Genomic DNA, 18,470 nt, shown 5'->3' on the forward strand with positions numbered 1-18,470 from the left:
TTCCGTACGATTCAGGAGAGCAAAATTATGCACATACATGAATTAATTATTGGAAGAGATCAGGGATTACAGCATGTACCAATTTATGTTGTAGAATATATACTGTAATATTAAGTGAAAGTGTTTTGGTTTTTTAGGTTTGCAGCAAATTTTTTGAAGCAGGATTTATGTCAGATGTGGATCTAGATCAAAGTTGCACATTAAACAAGAAAATCAGAAATGCACAGCTGGCCCAGTATAACTTTATCTTAGGTAATTGCAGCATCTTACGTTTCTGAGTATCATTTAAGTTTTAATTTTGGGCATAGAGTTTGTCTAGACTCTCATTTTGTAATGTAGGTAGGCATTTTAACATTGTTTGTGATATGTCTTGCAGTGGTTGGAGAAAAGGAGAAAGCAAATAATGCTGTCAACGTGCGAACAAGAGACAACAAAGTTCATGGAGAGATTTCAGTATCTTCTGCTATTGAGAAACTCCAGAAATTTAAGAGTTCACATATGCCAAATGCAGAAGAAGAATTCTGATGTTGCTGTTAAGGAGAAAAAAAAAAAAAATTATTAGCTGCCCATGTGAAATCGTGTTTCTTTCCTCCTGTGCAGCAGTAATGCCCATCTGAGAGAATTTTCAGTTAATGGATACACAAAATAAGCAAATGTAGCAATGTTGATGCTCCAGGAATAGAATGAGAGGACAGATGCAATTGCCAACTCCTTTAACAATCCCACGGGATTCCATTCTGCGTGAGTTGCAGAATACGTATTTAAGAAGTCCTACACCTCTGCTAAAATATGTGGGGTTTGCTGTGGAAATAAATCAGGGCTGCATGAAGTCAAGGAACGGGAGGCTGGGAAGCGTACTGGTTGCTGCTGCAGTTGCTGAGCTACCTCAAGTCACGTAGCAGTTGCATAACTGACGTGACCTGGAATCCAAGGCTTGGCAGTTGGTAGGTGCATCAGGAGCATTTTGGTTTAGTTTTTTTGTAACTCCAGATTATATAATTTTTTTCTTTGGGGGGGTGGGGGAATAGCTTGATTCTCTCTGAATTTATGTTCACAGGCTACAAATACATTGGTGTCTTTGTTGGAAATCTCAGTGAAACGAGGCACTGTTTGAACTGGTGTGGTAATTGGTTGCTGTAAAGGTGATTGCCAAGAATGAAGTTGAATTACCATACCTGTGTGTGGAAAATGCTTTATTTTTTTCCCGTGTTTGCTGTTGATTTGGCTTTTTTTCTAAAACAAACAAACCTTAGAAAAAACTTCCCGTGTGTGATTTACTGCTGTATTGGTGTGGGATACTGAGAATGCTGAAAAGGTGCAGGTGACAATTTTCATTTTAGAAGATGGCATGTGGGAATTTATATTGGCCATATTTATGTGACTTGTTTATGCTTATAAATTCTTTTTAAGTTACTGTTGGCAGGCAGTTGAATTGGATTTTTTGGAGAGATGAATTTTTACCACAATCTTTTTTTTCCACTTCATGTTTTTTAGTTACAAAGCTTAGATAGTGTTAAATGTGTTACTCAGTTACCTAAGCTATGCAACTGTAGCTGTTGTGATTTAAATATCACTGAGATGAAGCAGAAAATACTATTTAGTGCATAAACGTTATACAAATACAAAGCTAGTGTTCTTCTTCTGCCTGACACTTGTACAGACTTGTGTTCAATAGGCCTATTTTTGGTTTTGCATTAGCTTGGTTTTGTGTATCTGTTTTTACCAACTGATTATCCCCTGCTTTTGAAAGAAAAAAAAAATATGGAAGGAACAAGTGTTGGGAAAGCTTTCTGTTCCACTTTACAGAATTAACCTGGGGTGTGGAGGGTGATTTTTATATATATTTATTAATAATAATATATTTTTATATATAAGATACCATATTCTTCTGGACTACAGCCTTCACGATACAGGTGTGATGTATTCTGACTGCAGAATGAAAACTTTCAGAGGTGGTGGTGGGTTTTTTTTACGGTGAATTTCGAGGTTTTGCAGATTTAAGTCTTAACTTCTTAGCACGTATGTATCTCTGCTGTCGCCATTTAAGTTTTCAGATGACCTGCAGCAAGGAGAGAGGTCACTGAAGGGTGTAAGTTAATAGAAATACTGGAAGTTAGCATTTTCTGCAGGGAGAAACGCGTAGAGAGAACAGACAGGCAGAGGACGGAGAGAGGGAGGCGAGGCCTAGGAGCGGTAGCCTGAACGACAGGGTGCTGAGTGACAGCTCAAAACATCACCGAGGTCGGTAGAAGCAGCAGCTGCGTTTTGTGGCCTCAGTGCCCGAGGGGAAGCCCGGGGGGGGGGCGGGAAGGGCGAGAGGCAGTACCGGGCTGCCCGCCAACCCCTGCTGCTCGGCGGTCGCTGCCGTCCCGCGGTCCGTCCCTCCTGCGGGCAGCGGAGAGGCCGGGCCCGCCCCGCCCCGCCCCGCCCCGCCCCGGGCTGCGGCTCGGCCGGCGGCCCCGCCCCGCTCAAGGCCAGCAGTGGCGGAGCCGGTAGGCGGCGGCTGGCAAGATGGCGGCGCTGGCGGGACTGCGCGCCCTGCGGAGGCTCTGCGGCTTCGCGCTCTTCCTCTCACAGCTCTACGTCCTCTCCGGCCGCGGTGAGCGCGGCCCGCCGCCGCTCTGCCCGGGCTCCCCAAGGCCCGGGCAGGGGCGGGGGCGGGGGGTGCGGTGGGGGGGGCAGGGGAGGGTGCCGCCGCCTGCCCGCGGGCGGCTCGGCTGGGCCGGGCCGGGCCGGGCCGGGCCGGGCGCTGCCAGCCCGCGGCCCGGCGGCGCCTCAGCCCCTCGCCGGCAGGTGAGGGCTGTTCTCCACGGTGCCCTCAGCCGGGCCGAACGCGGCCCTGGCGGGTCCGGCTTCTGAGCGGCCGAGCGCGGCAGGTGACCGTGACCTCGGTTTGCTGCAGATGCGTAGTCCTTTCCCTGAGGGGGGGCGGGAGCCAGGTGCCTGGGGCATGGCTGCTTGTAACTGTGCGCTGCAGGGCTGGCACTTCGTGCTGGGATGCCGGGTGTGAGGACGAAGGACGGGCTAGGCCCCGCTCGCCGGCTCGCCTGCCGCTCTGGGCTTACATGGAGTCCTTTGTGCGTACTCCTCGCCGCAGAATTTTGCGTGATCCAAAGCGTAACGGGCGAGGAGGTACTGGGGCTTCTCGGCACCGACGGGGTAGGCAGGTGTGCCAGACCTGGGTTTGCGCTTCCACCCGGGCATGGCCCACTCGCGCTGTGGGTGTGGGGTGTGCTGCCTCGTGGGCTCGGGCACAGGCAGATCTACCCGTCTCTGAGCGGCCCACGGTCCTTGGAATTGCGGCGGTCGCGCAGAGACAAACGTGAAGGGCACGCAGAAACGCAGCCGTGGTTGCCAGCCAGTTTTTCTATTCCAGCTTTCTATCAAAGAAGTAGCTGCCTTGCTTGATGGAGTGGTGGTGTTCGGTAGCAAATACTGTGTAACACCTGCTTTATGAGCAGTGTTTTTTATTTTGCAAGAATCAAAAAATAAGATTGAACTGAAATAAACATGGTTTCTCGTGTAAAAGGAACAATTCGGTGCTAATGCTCATTTTAATGTTCAAGCATTCTGCTATTTATAGAACAGGAAAATAGATTTTTATACCTTTTTATTCTCATTACATTTCCCACTTGAAATTTCCTATCAGTGTGCTGAAATCAAACTGTTTCTGAAGATGAATTTTATTCTAGAAGTATCACTTTCTCCATTTTTGTTTTCTTGCAGCAGGATCTTTGATGACCACAAAGCATTCACAGCCACAATCTACACTGGCAAAAAGTCTAACTTCAACAAGTACAAATACTCCTTATTTTAAAGCAGCAGGTACAATATTACACTGTTTCTTCTGTTTTTCTTCTATGAGCCTTTTTCCTCAGTGTCTCGAGTTTTGTAGTAAAGTTCTTGAATTATACATCTCAGAAGCCTGTATGTGCTTTTACAGTGGTAAAAGACATTATAGTATAACACATTATGAATTACTCTTCGACGACCTTAACAATTAGTTTGGATTATATAATTAGAAAATTGGTCCATATAAGATCTTACAAGTAGAAAACAACCAGTTAAACTGCCATTGTGGTTCATGTGTTTTATACCCTCCCAGGATGGTGGAAATTCTTGAAAGACTCCAGCATTCTGCAGGAACTTGTTACTGTTCCCTATTGAACATAAATACAGTTTTTGAAGCTCACTAGGGGGTGCATCAGGACCGGCTGACACACTGTTCTTGCTAGTAATTTAAGAGGTGGTAATGAACACATACAAACAGCAAATGGCTGAGCTAGCTGTAAACTTAATTAGACCTGAACTAAAAATAGGTTACATGTGTCAACCTGCTTCTATACCTAAACTGATTACTTCTGCTGACAAACACTGGCTGAGGCAGCACTAATCCATACTAAGCTCTGTTCTCGTGTTGTACTGAATTGTGTTGCTGTGCTGTCCTGTACAGAACTTCTGTGAGATCTTGCAGGCTATCCTGCTATGTGGTGTAGCTCACTTGGCTAATGCAGTGGTTCCCACAACGCAAACTTGTACTGCTGTTCCCTGGATAATAAGGAAAGCCCTTTATGCAGTGTCAGTGCATATGTGTGAGTGTGTGTACATGTATAAAAGAAAATGTGTGTATATATACTTCAGCTTATATAGCTTTTTTTAATTCACTTTCTTAATTTTATTCACGTATTTCACCTTTCAGAAAGTACAGAAATTCCATCTTACGTGACTAAATGTCCTAGCAACGGGCTTTGCAGTAGATTGCCACCAGACTGCATGACGTGTAACACAAACTATTCCTGTATATATGGGAAGCCAGCCACTTTTGATTGCAAAGTCAAGCCACATGTTCATTGTGTTGTAAGTAACCTGTTACTTTTAAACCCAAATTTAAGTCATTAATTAAACTGTGGCATCTTGTCATAAAATACAGAAAAATTGATTTCCAGGTTCTTACGTAGGCAGGTTTGCAGATCTGTGATACATTTAATCCAATTCAACTGTAGGCTGTTGCTGAAGAGGCAGACCTACCTTTCTCTGTTTTGCCTTTCTTGTGTCGGATCTTTTTGTTACACAGCCATGCAATTGGGTTAAATCAATTTGCTGACCAATCAAAACTGACCCATTTTGAGAGTGGGGAGGCTGAATATCTGTCAGAGGTACAAATGGATCTTACAGGTGAGACCAAATGAGTCCTCCTTTTGGCAGTAGCCTTAGATTGGAGGAAGCAGTAACGTTAACCTGTGCTTTAATAGCTCTTTGTCAGTTTTCTAATGTTGATTTTTCTATTTTACTTGACTACGTAGAGGTAGCAAAGAGGGTAATTGTTATTTTGCCCAAAACGTCTACCCGTGAGATGTAATTTGATGCTGCACGCTGTGAATTTCTTTTATTAGTAGTGAAGTGATAATGCTGTCCTTCTGTAGGATCAGAATAACCAGGAGCAGGAGAACTTTACAATTAACATGACATGCCAGTTTTGCTGGCAGCTTGCAACAACGGATTATGTGTGTACCAATTCTACAAACTGCATGACAGTTTCTTGTCCGCGACAACGATATAATGCCACGTGTACAGTACGGGATCATATTCATTGTCTAGGTAAGGTGGGCTAAAACACATGCTGTAAAGATGCTTTTTTTTCTAAAGAATTCTTAACATTTTTTGTAATGGGTAAATACAGTGATACAAAGTGATATTTTGTAACGGGTAAATACAAAACACTGTCCACTGCAGTAACAGCCTCCACCTTGATTAATCTATTGAATTTTTTTATAGTTACATGTTAATTTTTAAGCAGAATAGTGACATCTAACTGTAGACATTGGCTTTTAATACTGTTGTATACCTTCATGTGAGAGAAAGTAGTTTTGTTTTATTTTTGTCAATTTCTATGAATTAAGTTAATTTCGACACCACTAACAGAATCAGTGTCAAATGTCTCAGTAGGGTAATTAAAAAAATGCATGCTGGTTTCACCCAACTAGTTTAATTTTCACCCTGTTTGTTCAGTGACCTCGCATGTTTTCTGATGTAGGACAAAGATTGATGGAACAAAGGACTGTAGTGTATATATGAGCTTTTGTGTTGACAGTGTTTGTTTCAGATAGTGTCAACCCTTTTAGACTCTTGTTAGGAAAACAGACTATTTTCTTGCTTGTCATTTTCTTACTCACTATGTGGTCCTTGTTTTGTTACATCAAGGTTTGAATGTTTTCTAATGTTTAGGTAATCGTGTCTTTCCTAAGATGCTCTATTGCAACTGGACTGGAGGTTATAAGTGGTCTACTGCCTTGGCGCTAAGGTACACAAGAACTGTTAGATAATGTCGAGCTAAAATAGATAATACTATTAGAAATAGATTAATTGTCTATAAAATCTTCAGTTTGTGTGTTTTTCTGCTTGGTATTTTTTAATGGTGTACTGGCTAACTAATATTTCATGTAGTCTAGCTTAGAATTCAGAGGCATAGGATGCCTGAAGGTTTCATATGCTGTGATACTAGCTGTCTTCTGTAAACAGAGCTTGAGAGAAAACATTTACCCTATTTCTGCATCGAATGTACTTTCTTCAGAGTAGAGGCCAATCATACTTAGGCTTCACGAAGCGATCCATTTTTGGATTAGAGAGGACATGTTGGGCTTTTATTCTGTATGGTATCAAATGAGGTACCAAAAAATGAGGTACTCAAAAAAAAAAATCTGCAGATTTATGTTTTTTTCTCCCAGTTTTGTATATGTTTTAAAAAATTAGGGCTGAAAATTGTCCAAATTACTTCTTGGCATCTGAAATGAATGCAGCTCTTTCTGAATTTGATAAAGTCACTGAGCTGCCTATAGTTGGTATACATTTGTTAGGCTTCCTTCCCAGCTGCAACAGCTAGAAATGCCTTAAGATGAAATTTCTTGCATTTTAAATTATTAGAGAAGAGACAAGTGTAGCAGTATTGAAAGAAACTGTTTAGATTACTTTTGGAATATTAAGGCATTAGAGCACCACAATAGTGATTTGAAAGTAATGGTTCTTTTGGTCATAAGACCTTCTTCATTGAATTTTAGTATTTCAGAAGTGGTTAATATGATAAATTAGGTAGTGAGATTCTCTATTCCTGGACCCAAAGATACAATAAGACTCTGATTAAGAAAGCGATCTAACATACTTCCTTTTATAGCAAGAGTTGTTCTCTCTGCCACCAGCTGGAGAAACTTACTGTTGCCTGACTACTGCATGGGGATGAATTTAGCATTTCGGTCTGTTTCTATAGCTTGTTTGTTGGTTTGGGTTTTTTTTTTAGCTTCTGCTAGCTTAGAAAAGCTGAGACACATTTATAAATTTGAGAGTTTGGGGTTTTATCACTTGTCACGAATTAAAAACTCTCAAGTCTCTGGATAGTATTAATTAGCAAAGAAATAGTGCTATTTCATCAAAAGCTTTCTCATTTAAAAACCCACTCCACTCTTCTTGTACAAAAAATGTGTAGTTTCTCAAATGAGGTAGAGCAAAACTGTCATCGACTTGTAGGTATGTCAGAAAGAAGTGTGTATGGATACCCAAACTGAGTTCCTCTAAAAAAAAATAACAACGAATCATGTTTTTATTCTTACAGCATCACTCTTGGTGGATTTGGTGCCGATCGTTTCTATTTGGGCCAGTGGCGGGAAGGTCTGGGAAAACTCTTCAGCTTTGGTGGACTTGGAATATGGACACTAATTGATGTGCTGCTAATAGGTGTTGGCTATGTGGGACCTGCAGATGGTTCTCTTTATATTTAAATGTGGGTGCAACACGTTTCAGAGAGGAGTAATTGCTTGGAAGGGGCTCTAAATAAAAGAATGTAGAGATTTGAGCCTTTAAAGTAGAATGAAGAACAACTGTTCTTTCTATGTGCATATGTTTTAATGTACAGTATCTGTACTTAGTTCGCCTTTAACTAAGGTAAAATAAAAGAGTGGATCACTGAGTAAGTTGAAATTCATTTTCTTTCTTCTATGGACATGCTATTTTTCTATGAAAGAAGTTGAACGGCTAACCCGACTCTGCAGTGTGCTTGAACTTGGATGTTTGTCAAGTATCAAGAGAGATGCGAACTGACTTGAATATTGAGTTGTTTACTTCATATTTGTATGCTTGAATTTAACTTTAAAGCTAACTTCCCGAAATATGTCAGTGATGTTTTGGGTTTGGGTTGGGGTTTTTTTTGTTTGTTTGTCTTCGTGGGAGGATAATTTATTTGCCTGAATTACTCTAGCCGTATGTGGATCACCATGTTTTATGATGTTAATTACATTCATCTCTTGTTCTGGGATATAGCAAGAGCTAACATTTGCGTTGTGACTTGTTGACTTAAAATTGTGGGGGTTTTAGAATTAGATTGCAGTAACACCAAAAGCTAAACATGAAATAATTGAAATAGATTTTAGGATTGTTCCAGCATGCCTGTATTCCGGTGGGGTTTGACCCGCGTTATCTGTGAAAGGTACAATTCCTATTCTTGCGCTAGCAAGCTCGCCGAGCTGATTTTAAAAAAAGGCTTGGCACGATGGCGGAGGCGTTTGTCCCCTCACGACTTCGTACCGCGCCGCTGTGGCAAATGCGGTGCCGTTACGGAGGACGTGCGGCCTTTAGTTCCCGCGGGTACCCGAAGGTGCCCGCCTGCCTCTCGGCCGGGCGACCTCTGGCCTCCAACCGTCGCTTGCGTAGCGCGACGGTGCAGTAGAGCCGAACCCCCTGTCCCTTGAATAAACTTGAAGCTTGTGTGGAATTCAGTACCGACGGTGGTGTTTGCGACCTCGCCTTCGCTCCCGCTGCCCCGCTCCGGCCCTGCCCGGCCGGTTGAGGGCGGGAGGCGGAGCGCAACCCGCGGGCCGGGCCGAGGCGGGGCCGGGGCCGCCGTCGCCGTGACCCCGGCCGCGGCCCGCCCTCCTCCGCCGGCACGGGCGCCGTCATGGCGGCGGAGCCGGAGCCGGCGCTGAGCTTCTACCGGCGGCTGCCCAAAGTGGTGAGCGGCGGGGGCGGCCGAGGGCGGCTGGGGCCCTGCCCGTCCCGTCCCGTCCCTCGGGCGGCGGCCCCGGGCGGGGTGCGGGGACCCGAGGGGCCGGGGCGCTGGAGCTGGCAGCTGCTGGGCTCTCGGAGCTCTGCGGGGCGAAGGCGGGCTTTTCCTGAGGTGCTTTATCCCTCCCGCGGACAGGCGCGGTGGGCGGCTGCCTTTGCCTGTCCGGGTTGCTTGCGGCTCTTGGCGTTTCATCTTCCAGTTACACCAGCTGAGCGGAATCTTTATTTCCTTCGTTTGTCCTGTTTTTCCCCGAGGCTAGCCCGAGACGTCTGTCTCGGATAACGCTTCCCCCCCCCCCCGTGTCCCGAAGGGTGTGCCTTACTTTTAGGCTATATCTGTGCTGTCGCTGGGTACGTGTTACGGCGGTCTTATCGGTGTTCCCGTCCGGGACGTGCAAAACAGCAGATGGCACGTACTCCAACCGAGAGCTTAGGCCATAAATGCACAGGTGCACCGTCAAAACCTCCGCGAATTACACCGTCCCTGCTTGTCTTCTCGTGCGCCGTTTCAGTAGGATGTTTTTCAGGGTTTGCGCTTAATGTCTAGCAGAAGTCGGTGAGGCATCTCGCTTGTAAGACTGTGAAAAACTTCATGCGGTAGTAGCAGTAGTAATATGTATCGGGCTTGATTTCCAGAGGTGGTAAGCAGCCATAGCTCCGGGTGTTTAGTTGGAGTCACGCGCCTCCACAGCTTAAGAGAATCTGACCCCTTTTCCTCTGCTAGTCAATTTAATACTTCCAGATAGGAATCTGAAATGTAATACTTCACAAAATTAAAATAACTGATCTTGAAGGAGTTAAAATTTCAACACCTTTTCCAATCAAAGGCTTGAGGAAATACTTCCCTAATTTTTCTTTTCCCAGTGAGAAGGGGTGCGTTCCAGGGGGACGAGGGGGTAGGTAACAAAGCCGATGCTTTGCAGATACATTTTGAATGAGTTGGGAGGGTACTAGGGACCCCTTCCATACATCAGGAGCCAAGAGATCATAAGAAGGAGCAAAGGTGAAGTGAGGAATAGAGCTGAGGATCATAGGTTTGGACCCCAAAGTCTCAGTTGAACCCGTGCATGCAAAAGCATGAGGCAACAATTACTAGCCAGACACAGAGATAACCGTTACTTTTATTTTCAAACTCAGAGTGAAACAATACTGTAGGACACAAGAACAGCAATGCAAACAGGTATAGAAGCCATCCTTTTCACCACACACAAATCCGTAGGATTTTTTTTTCTCTAGGAACTTCATGCTCATTTGAACGGCTGTATCAGTTCTGCCACTATGAAGAAACTTATGGCCCAGAAGCCATACCTTCAGATCCAGAACGGCATGACCATGATTGACAAAGGAAAGAAAAGAACCTTAGATGAGTGAGTATACACCTGTATGTGTGTGATGAACATTTACCGCATGTCTTTTTAATTAAGTTTAAAACAGAGGAATGTATGGCCTTATACACTGACTGCAGAAAATACATATTCAAGTTTTAGTTACAGTACAACCTGTTAGATTTTTTGCTACTTGTATCTGTAGAGTAACTTAGATGTTTGCAGCCTAAATGGAAATCTCATGTTGATTAATTCCCTTTTTTAAAGGATTGAAAATTTTCCCTTGTAGCATACGTTCTTCAGAGAAATTTGACTCGTGTAGTTTCCTTTTTTTGGAAACCTCATGTTTTCTTCATGCTTCAGAAAACATTGTGGTAATAATAATTTTTGTTGCAAATGCATTGTTAGCATCTAAAATCAGAAATCGCCATTCAGGTGGTCTTTCTATTTTAAGCAACAAGTTGGTTAATTGAGCATAGCGAGTACATATTTTCAAAGCGTAGATTTTCTTTTTTTTTGAATACTCATTTTACTGTTCAACATTTGTCCAGTTAATTTTTTAACTTTTTATTTTAGATGTTTTCAGATGTTTCAGATCATCTATCAGATTACCACTAGGACTGAAGATATTTTACTGGTAAGTTAATTAAAAATTCACTTAAAACAAGCAAGCAATACACACAGTCAAAATTAGTTGGATTAACAGCATTGATTTCCAAGTAACAATACCAACAATGGTTCCCGTCAGTTGGAGGTCAGAATTACTATTGTAAAACACATTAATTTAGAACCACAGGATTTTCTATAAATTCTACATTTAATTTTTGTGAAAGTGAGGAACTTCCAATATGGTGGTCATTATGACCACTCAGATGCTTGGACCGATAATGTCTTAAAAGATGCAATGTCTGTTCCTTGTTACCAAAGCTTTGATTTACGGTACTCTCCTGTTTCTTTTTTGGTTCCTTACGTACCAAAACTACAGAACTAGAATTGTCCTTTGTTCACCTAGGATTACAAAACTGTCAAGGAGACCTGTTGTGGGATCAAAAGAGGGAGCAGAAAGTGGTGTAGTGTCCTCTTCTTTCCTCCGGTAAAGGGGCTTTTAGGCAGCCTATTAAACTTACAGAAAGGTACAGTAGCTGTGGGAGGGGTTATAACTGTACCGCTTGAGGGGTATTCTTGTTCAGACAAGGAAATTCTCATTTGTCCTAGCTCTCTTTAGTATCACTGAGGGAACTGTGGGGTAGTATTTCCAGAAATGGAGAGCACTAAAAACACATAGGGCCTGAAAATTTTGCAAGTGTTCCACGCCCCAAAATAACTGGGTCTTCTAGTTGTAAAGGAAAATATAACTAATTAAAAGCATTACTTTCATGTTGTTGAATACACTGTTTCTTAATCAGATAACTAAAGATGTTATTAAAGAATTTGCTGATGATGGTGTCAAGTATCTGGAATTGAGGAGCACTCCTAGAGAAGAAAAGTCCACAGGTACAGTCTGTTCCGGTTTTTGATTTGTAAGTCTGATGTGCTATAAAACTTAGTTAAGACTATGTTAATAACAAGTAAAGTCAAATTTAGTTGGTTCAATAAAAATATACTTCAACTATAAAAGCAAAGATTTAACCACATAAAAGCATGTCACTTTACTATTAGATTTTTGAGGACAAAAATGTGTTGGTTATAATTCTACTACCCAAGAATTTGGGTTATTTGCTTTAGTATGACATCTGAGTCTGCTAATATTTTTAAGAGCTGATATATTTTCTTTTTGTTACTTCATTTGTTATTTTCTTTTAGATGTTGTTTAATAGAAACATGTAAAAGAAGTCCTGTTGCTACTCTTGTTCACACTAAGTTACTTTCTTTCTTCCAGATGCTTAGGAGGAGGCTTAATTCGAATGTATGCTTCAAAGTAAAGCTATATTTATAAACAGAATTAGAACTATATAGATTAGCAGACTATGGACTAAAATCAAAGCTGCAAAATGAAACTTAGGAGGCTAGAGAGCTGGGTCTGCAACATAACAAAATTAATTCAAATATTCTTATTCCAAATGTGTACGTGTGTTTGTAGGTATGACCAAAAGGATGTATGTTGAAACTGTACTTGAGGGTATAAAGCAGTGTAAAGAAGAAGGCTTGGAGATAGATGTAAGGTAAATAAAGCACATGGAGTACCACTGTTTCAGGGTTTTGTGTAGTCCGATGCTCGGTTGTGGTTTGCAGAGAAGTTTACAACCCATCAGTGTAGGAAAGAAAATAATGCTTTAACTAGACTACATGGCGTGGAAACAGGTAATGCATATGGAAACCTGAATTTTTATCTTCCTTTTTGCTGATAGAGAATGAAACTGGGTAAAGCTTTTCAGCTCTAAAACTGTCCATTCTCTGCAACATTTTCAGGAAAAGCAGTGTTTTTGATGGAAGTTGCATTAAAGACTCCTTTTTCACAGCCTAGAGTCGTTGCAAAGATACTGCTTGATTAGCTGTACAAGCAACCTGCTGTAAAGGAGAGGTAGTCCTCACCAGCAGAAAAGTTTCAGAAGGAGTCAGCAGTTGCTTGCAGGCAGTCTGCTTGCCTGTCTTTTATACTCTCGGTAACACCCCTTGTTAGATTTCTTCGTGGAAGCTGAAGAATTCTCATTCTTCACGTGTGCACCACGGAAAGGTTGCTCGCCTGATAGTGCAGGCAGCAAATGAGCAGTGTACTGTTCCCTGCCCTCCCACTCACCATGACTATTGCATTTCACAGGCTAATGTATTTATCTAATTTGTGTCCCTCTGCACTTTGGTACATTCATTCCTTGAACAGTTTCCTATACAAATACTCTTTATATTCAGCCACGAAGGATGTGAAGTGCCATTTTTGTTGGTATCGGATTTGTTGGTCTCCCAATATTACAGATCGTACTTAACTTAATATGTACTTTTCTGTTCTAGACTGTTAATAGCAATAAATAGACGAGGTGGCCCGGCAGTTGCAAAGCAGACTGTTAAACTTGCTGAAGAGTTCCTTCTCTCCACTGATGGGGTTGTAGTAGGACTTGACCTCAGTGGTGATCCCACCGTAAGTTTTTGTTCTGTTTCGGTCTGTTCTTGAAGATCAATATATAATGTTGTGTAACAGCAAGTGGTTCTAATCATACTGTGTTCTTACAAGTTTTTGTCCGGTGTTTGTTGCTAGTTTGAATGGATTGTGCGTCATCTTGATACCAGGTTAATCCCTGCTGCCGTAAGGGACAGATACTCTAACAAAGAGTTGATAGATTAATATATATGACACTGAAAAAAGAACCGCTGAAAAGTAGTGTTTATCTGGGAATTGTCTGTTACTAAGTTGTCCCAGGCAGATTGACTGGGTTGAGGCAAGTAAAATAATACTGCAAGCTGACACCAGTTTAAATTTTGTTTAGACGCACCAAATGCTTATTGTATATTAAGAAGCAAAAATGTTTGAGGATAGCTGTCAAGTTGAAGTGAAATAGCTCTAGGTGATAGTTGTAGAAAGGATATCAAAATCAGGACAATTGGCTTGTCAGTGTTGGGCATCATCATCTGCACTGCTGACGTTTGACCAATTTGTCTAAATTATGCCCGTATAGCAGAACATAATGTGACTTGCTGCATTCAAAACTGAGGTAATGGGAAAAGAAAAATAATTCAACGTAACTGTATTTGAATTAAGTATTTTGGTATTGCTAGACTTCCTAATTATTGTAATAAGAGGAGTTTTGTGAAACAAACTGTAGCATGGTGATGTGTTTCTGTCTTCAAGGCAGGACATGGTCAAGATTTTTTGGAACCGCTCTTGGAAGCAAAAAAAGCAGGTCTAAGGCTGGCACTGCATCTTTCAGAGGTAAAAATTTTCTTTATTTTGGTCCTTCTCTCTAATTCCCATTATATAAAACCCTTGATGAAACTAAAATTAACTTCTGTACGTTTTGAAATTCTCAGGCCAAAGTAGTAATTGTTTGGAGCATTTTGACAGGAGAGAAGAAAACAAGGAGAGATCTTCAACAATCTGTTCTGAATCAGAACTGCCAAATTATTTCTTACTGTACTGTATCTGTTGGGGGTTAGGTGTGAGAGATCCACTCTTTTCCTCCTGGTATTTTATCGGAAGTCATTTATAGTAAAATTCACACATTTTCATGAGTAGTTTTGTTAGCTCTGTTTGTATCAGTAGAAAGAGTTGAGCTTCTCCATACAATCTGTTGAAGTGGTGGCTGAAATTCACTCTAAGTCTGATAAATACTGAAACCATTTCTTCAGGAAATTAAGCATGATCTATGATGTCACAGGCCTATTTATACTTGTTCCTATTTTATTAAGGAGGCTTTTGCAGGATATTCCTGTATGCTTCTCTGAAAATTTATTTCTTAATGTTTCAGTGGCCTTTTGTTTTTGTTTCTTTTTTGGTTGGTTGGTTTTGCCTCTTGCAGTTTACGTTCTTCATGCGCCATTTTTTTAATCCCTGTGTAAAACTGGCATTAAAGGTCATCTGGATGGTGTAGTTTTGAAACTGAAGCACACAAAGCTGATTTGAGGCCTCCAACTGAAAGTACTTCAGAACTGCAAATAGTGATCGTCTGTTTTTACATACCAGTTTAGGATTATGGCTTCTTCAGTTTGGAATGCCAAGTTGAGAGTTACTTTCATGCACTACTTCTTTCTTTACAGGGTAATAGTGCAGATAGTTAGTATCCCTAACACTTTCTTTTGGATAAGATATGCTGTGAAAATAGAACTTGAAGTCGTTGTAATTATTTAATGTGCTATTTTACGCTGCCTTGACAGAATGTAAAATATATCCTCTCTAGATTCCAAATCAAGAAGAGGAGACTAAAATTCTCCTGGGCCTGCCTCCTGACAGAATTGGACATGGAACATTTCTCAACTCTGCAACAGCAGGTTCAGAAGAGTTAGTGCCACTTGTTCGACAGAATCATATACCTATCGGTAAGAAAAAAAGCTAAGAAAATTACTTGGTGATCTCTAGATTTCAGAATATCATACGTACTGCTGATCTATTAACTCTGATTTGATTTGACCAGAGGTGCCTTAGAAAAATGTGGCAGCATACGCGAGAGGATTGCCTATAGAGGTGCAGTGGTAACGCTTTTGTGGTTTTGACATATTTGTGGCAGCAGACAACAATTGATGTCTCAGATGAAAACAAAACTAAATCATAACTTTTAGTTACTGTGCCAGGCTGTGTGGTGTTTCTGTATCTGGTTTGCGAGCTCCCTAAATTTTATACCTAGCCAGTAGTTAAGAAGAAATTGATTACCTAACTTTCTTCAGAAGATACTGCCAAATATCTGAAGCATAGAAAATCAAGGAAACAACAATAACTAATTTTAATTTTAATTTAGGAACAGAAATAAGTCAATCAGTGTGTCAAAAAACCATGTCTTTTGTTTTGATACATGTCCTTGTTTCTTCTTTTTTTCCCCTTAGAACTTTGCATGACATCAAACATCAAAACTCAGACAGTGCCTTCCTGTGACAAACACCATTTTGGATACTGGTACAACATGGGCCACCCTACAGTGCTTTGTGTAAGTTTTTTTATTTTAACCGCGTACTTAGGCAAAGAGCCAAACTAGTGTGAAATTGGAGAAGTACGTCTCCTTTTATGGATCAGAGCAGACTTACTAACAATTTCTGACCTTGCATCAAATCATCTGCCTATAGGAAATCATAATGTTCTGTTTGAGAAATGCTTGTAATACAAATGGGAGTTTTTAGTATTTTTCTTGGCTTTATTGTAAAGCAAGGCCTTTTTTTCTGTGTAGATAAGATCATCAGTTATGCTGTGATGAACTTCTTAACTGTCTGCATACTGACAGGTTTCTCTTAAACATATTCGTCCAATGTTTGCATATAAGCTTGTGCTTACCTGGGTATTTATCGTGTTGGGTGAGAGTTCTTGAGTTTTCTTGACAGCTAGTTAAGGTCCTTAAATGTTGAGGTGCCAAGTACTTTGCTGGCATTGGCAGGATTTTACTATCATCCTGTTGGTTTAACCCCTGTAATTTGGAGCATTATCCAAGTGTGTGTATATATATTAGAGCATTGTGCTTATTATTCAAATAAGCCTCAATCTTTGTTGTATAAAATATTTATTATTGAGTTTGAACTCTGTTGTATTTGGTGAAAAATAATTCATGATTAGAGTTTATTTCTGAGATGTTCAATTGTGAAAAGCCTAGATAACCAACAAAGTCATGTATGTAAGGAAGCAGTTTACGCATAAAGGCCTATAAAAGCAAGAGTAGTAGGAGGAGATACTACAGTGTCTCAAGTTTAACAGGATATAGTTAGCATTCTTCTCTGCGGGGACACAAGGACTCCGAGATGCAGATGGGTAATCTCATTAAACCTTAAATAATCCTAACTTGCTTCTTTTAGATCAATAATCTTTAGGTGGCTCTCGATCACACGTTTTTGATGCTAGCCTAGTACTTCAGTCAGTATCAAGAAATTGTTCTAGGTGACCCTAAGTGCGGAAGGCAAGACACTTGAAGATGTAGGAATACAGAGTATGCTCTAGTTCCCAGTCCTGAGGAAAGGGAAAAGAGTCATAAGGAGACGTGCACGTCCTGACATAGCTTGCATGTATGCATCATTTGACAGCCATCTTTCTAACAATTTTAATAGGAAATCCTATTTACTTGATAGATTGTGCCATCACTTCAAGAAATTTTCTTGTATGTTTGAATAATTTATTGAGTGAAAATAGGGCAAATAAAGTAATTACCAAATAAGTAATTACCAACAGATGAAAGAACCATGGAATAAAATGTGAAACAGCAAGATAAAACTGGTTTGTAATGTGTAGAAAACTCCCTTTTTGATGTAGGAAACTAATTAAAACTTCTTTTTTTCTTTTCTTTCAATGTAACTCCAGACAGATGATAAAGGCGTCTTTGCAACAGATCTATCACAAGAATACGAGCTGGTTGCAAAAACATTTAATCTGACTCGATCACAGATGTGGGATCTTTCCTATGAATCAATCAACTATATCTTTGCTTCAAGTGTAGTAAAATCAAAGCTAAGGGAACAGTGGTGTAAACTGAAGCCAACTCTATTTTGTTAAACTGTTGTTCTGAATGGCTTGGGTGTATTAGCTTAGCTAAGCAACATTTTTTACTGAAGTCCCTGGCTTTTTTCAGACTTCAGGTTTATAAATCCAGCCCATAAACTGTGCCTGTGCAAAATGAAGATGACAGGAATGCATCCTTTGTTAGTGGGGACAGAAGTAAATGTTCTTTTGTAGTTGGGAAGGGCTCTCAACCAGTGACTGAAATTCCAAATGTGTCGTCATGTCGTTTCTCTCCAGTTGATAGGACATTTTTAAAAAATACTTAGTTGAAATACCTTACCATACTACAAACATTTGAGAGTCAGAGGAAAATAAAGGCACAGCTGTTAGGGTTTAAAATGTCTCTGTTGGCAGCATGACACCAAGCAGTTTGTATGTATGGTGTGTATATTTGGTTTTTATATTGTTTTTAAACAGAAGTTTTGAGCAATTGATGGAACGTGAAGACAGAAACAAGCTCAGGGAGAATGAAATGTTTGTCCTAAAGGAATTAAACATTGCATCCGTTTTTACTGGCGTACACGTATGACTGAAGCCTGGTGTGGACTGTGTAGCACATGTGGTGGTGCCTGTTGATGCACTCGGCAGCGGTAGTATTTAGCCAAAGCTGAGAATCTGGAATGGCTTAGCAAACTGTGAGCTACCTGGGGGAAATGGTCTAATTCTTAAAATGCTTTTTATAATTGTTCTTTGTTTCTTGTAAAAAAGCAATAAAAATAGCTTCAACCTCCGTGTTTTTGAAACCACTGCCTCGCGTGTGCGTGTGTGTGCATGTGCGTGTCTGTGTTTCAGAGCTACAGCAGAGAAGCGTGTATAACCGGCTGCGGGATCTGGCGAGCGAGTCCCCGGGGCAGATGTGCCGTCTGCGGGCTTCTGTTCTGACAGCGGAGGGTGCTGCGTGGTTCCGGCAGTGACAGGGTTCACTCTGCCTCTCTCTGTGCACGTGTTATTTTGATGGTGAGATATCAAAATACATATGA

The 18,470-nt window shown here is 41.2% G+C and overlaps 3 protein-coding genes across 6 annotated transcripts in view; all 3 read left to right on the plus strand.

Moving 5' to 3' along the window:
* Positions 1 to 1,649, plus strand: part of LOC104312950 (threonine--tRNA ligase 2, cytoplasmic-like) — a 54,459-nt gene extending 52,810 nt beyond the window's left edge. For all 3 annotated transcript variants that reach the window (XM_069798074.1, XM_069798076.1, XM_069798073.1), the window contains 2 exons: positions 138 to 252; positions 377 to 1,649. In XM_069798074.1, coding sequence (XP_069654175.1) covers positions 138 to 252; positions 377 to 525 — 264 coding nt within the window. In that variant the 3' untranslated portion in view covers positions 526 to 1,649. The remainder of the gene's footprint in view (positions 1 to 137; positions 253 to 376) is intronic.
* Positions 1,650 to 2,442: 793 nt separating this feature from the next.
* TM2D3 (TM2 domain containing 3) lies at positions 2,443 to 7,957 on the plus strand. 2 transcript variants are annotated; one of them, XM_069798078.1, is made up of 6 exons: positions 2,443 to 2,599; positions 3,727 to 3,825; positions 4,700 to 4,857; positions 5,424 to 5,598; positions 6,226 to 6,301; positions 7,604 to 7,957. In XM_069798078.1, the coding sequence occupies exons 1-6, from the start codon at positions 2,512 to 2,514 to the stop codon at positions 7,767 to 7,769; spliced, it is 762 nt and encodes a 253-aa protein (XP_069654179.1). In that variant the 5' UTR covers positions 2,443 to 2,511; the 3' UTR covers positions 7,770 to 7,957. The 2 variants fall into 2 exon arrangements, with proteins under 2 accessions (XP_069654179.1, XP_069654181.1); XM_069798080.1 differs by having other exon boundaries at positions 2,461 to 2,599; positions 3,730 to 3,825.
* Positions 7,958 to 8,838: 881 nt separating this feature from the next.
* On the plus strand, positions 8,839 to 18,220 carry MAPDA (N6-Methyl-AMP deaminase). The gene is made up of 10 exons (XM_069798077.1): positions 8,839 to 8,995; positions 10,285 to 10,415; positions 10,950 to 11,010; positions 11,780 to 11,867; positions 12,454 to 12,535; positions 13,320 to 13,446; positions 14,155 to 14,235; positions 15,200 to 15,338; positions 15,840 to 15,940; positions 17,293 to 18,220. Exons 1-10 carry the CDS (start codon positions 8,942 to 8,944, stop codon positions 17,482 to 17,484), a joined length of 1,056 nt encoding a protein of 351 aa, XP_069654178.1. The 5' UTR covers positions 8,839 to 8,941; the 3' UTR covers positions 17,485 to 18,220.
* The last annotated feature ends 250 nt before the right edge of the window (positions 18,221 to 18,470 follow it).

Source organism: Haliaeetus albicilla, chromosome 12 (genome assembly GCF_947461875.1).
Source record: "Haliaeetus albicilla chromosome 12, bHalAlb1.1, whole genome shotgun sequence".
Taxonomy (NCBI): Eukaryota; Metazoa; Chordata; class Aves; order Accipitriformes; family Accipitridae; genus Haliaeetus; species Haliaeetus albicilla.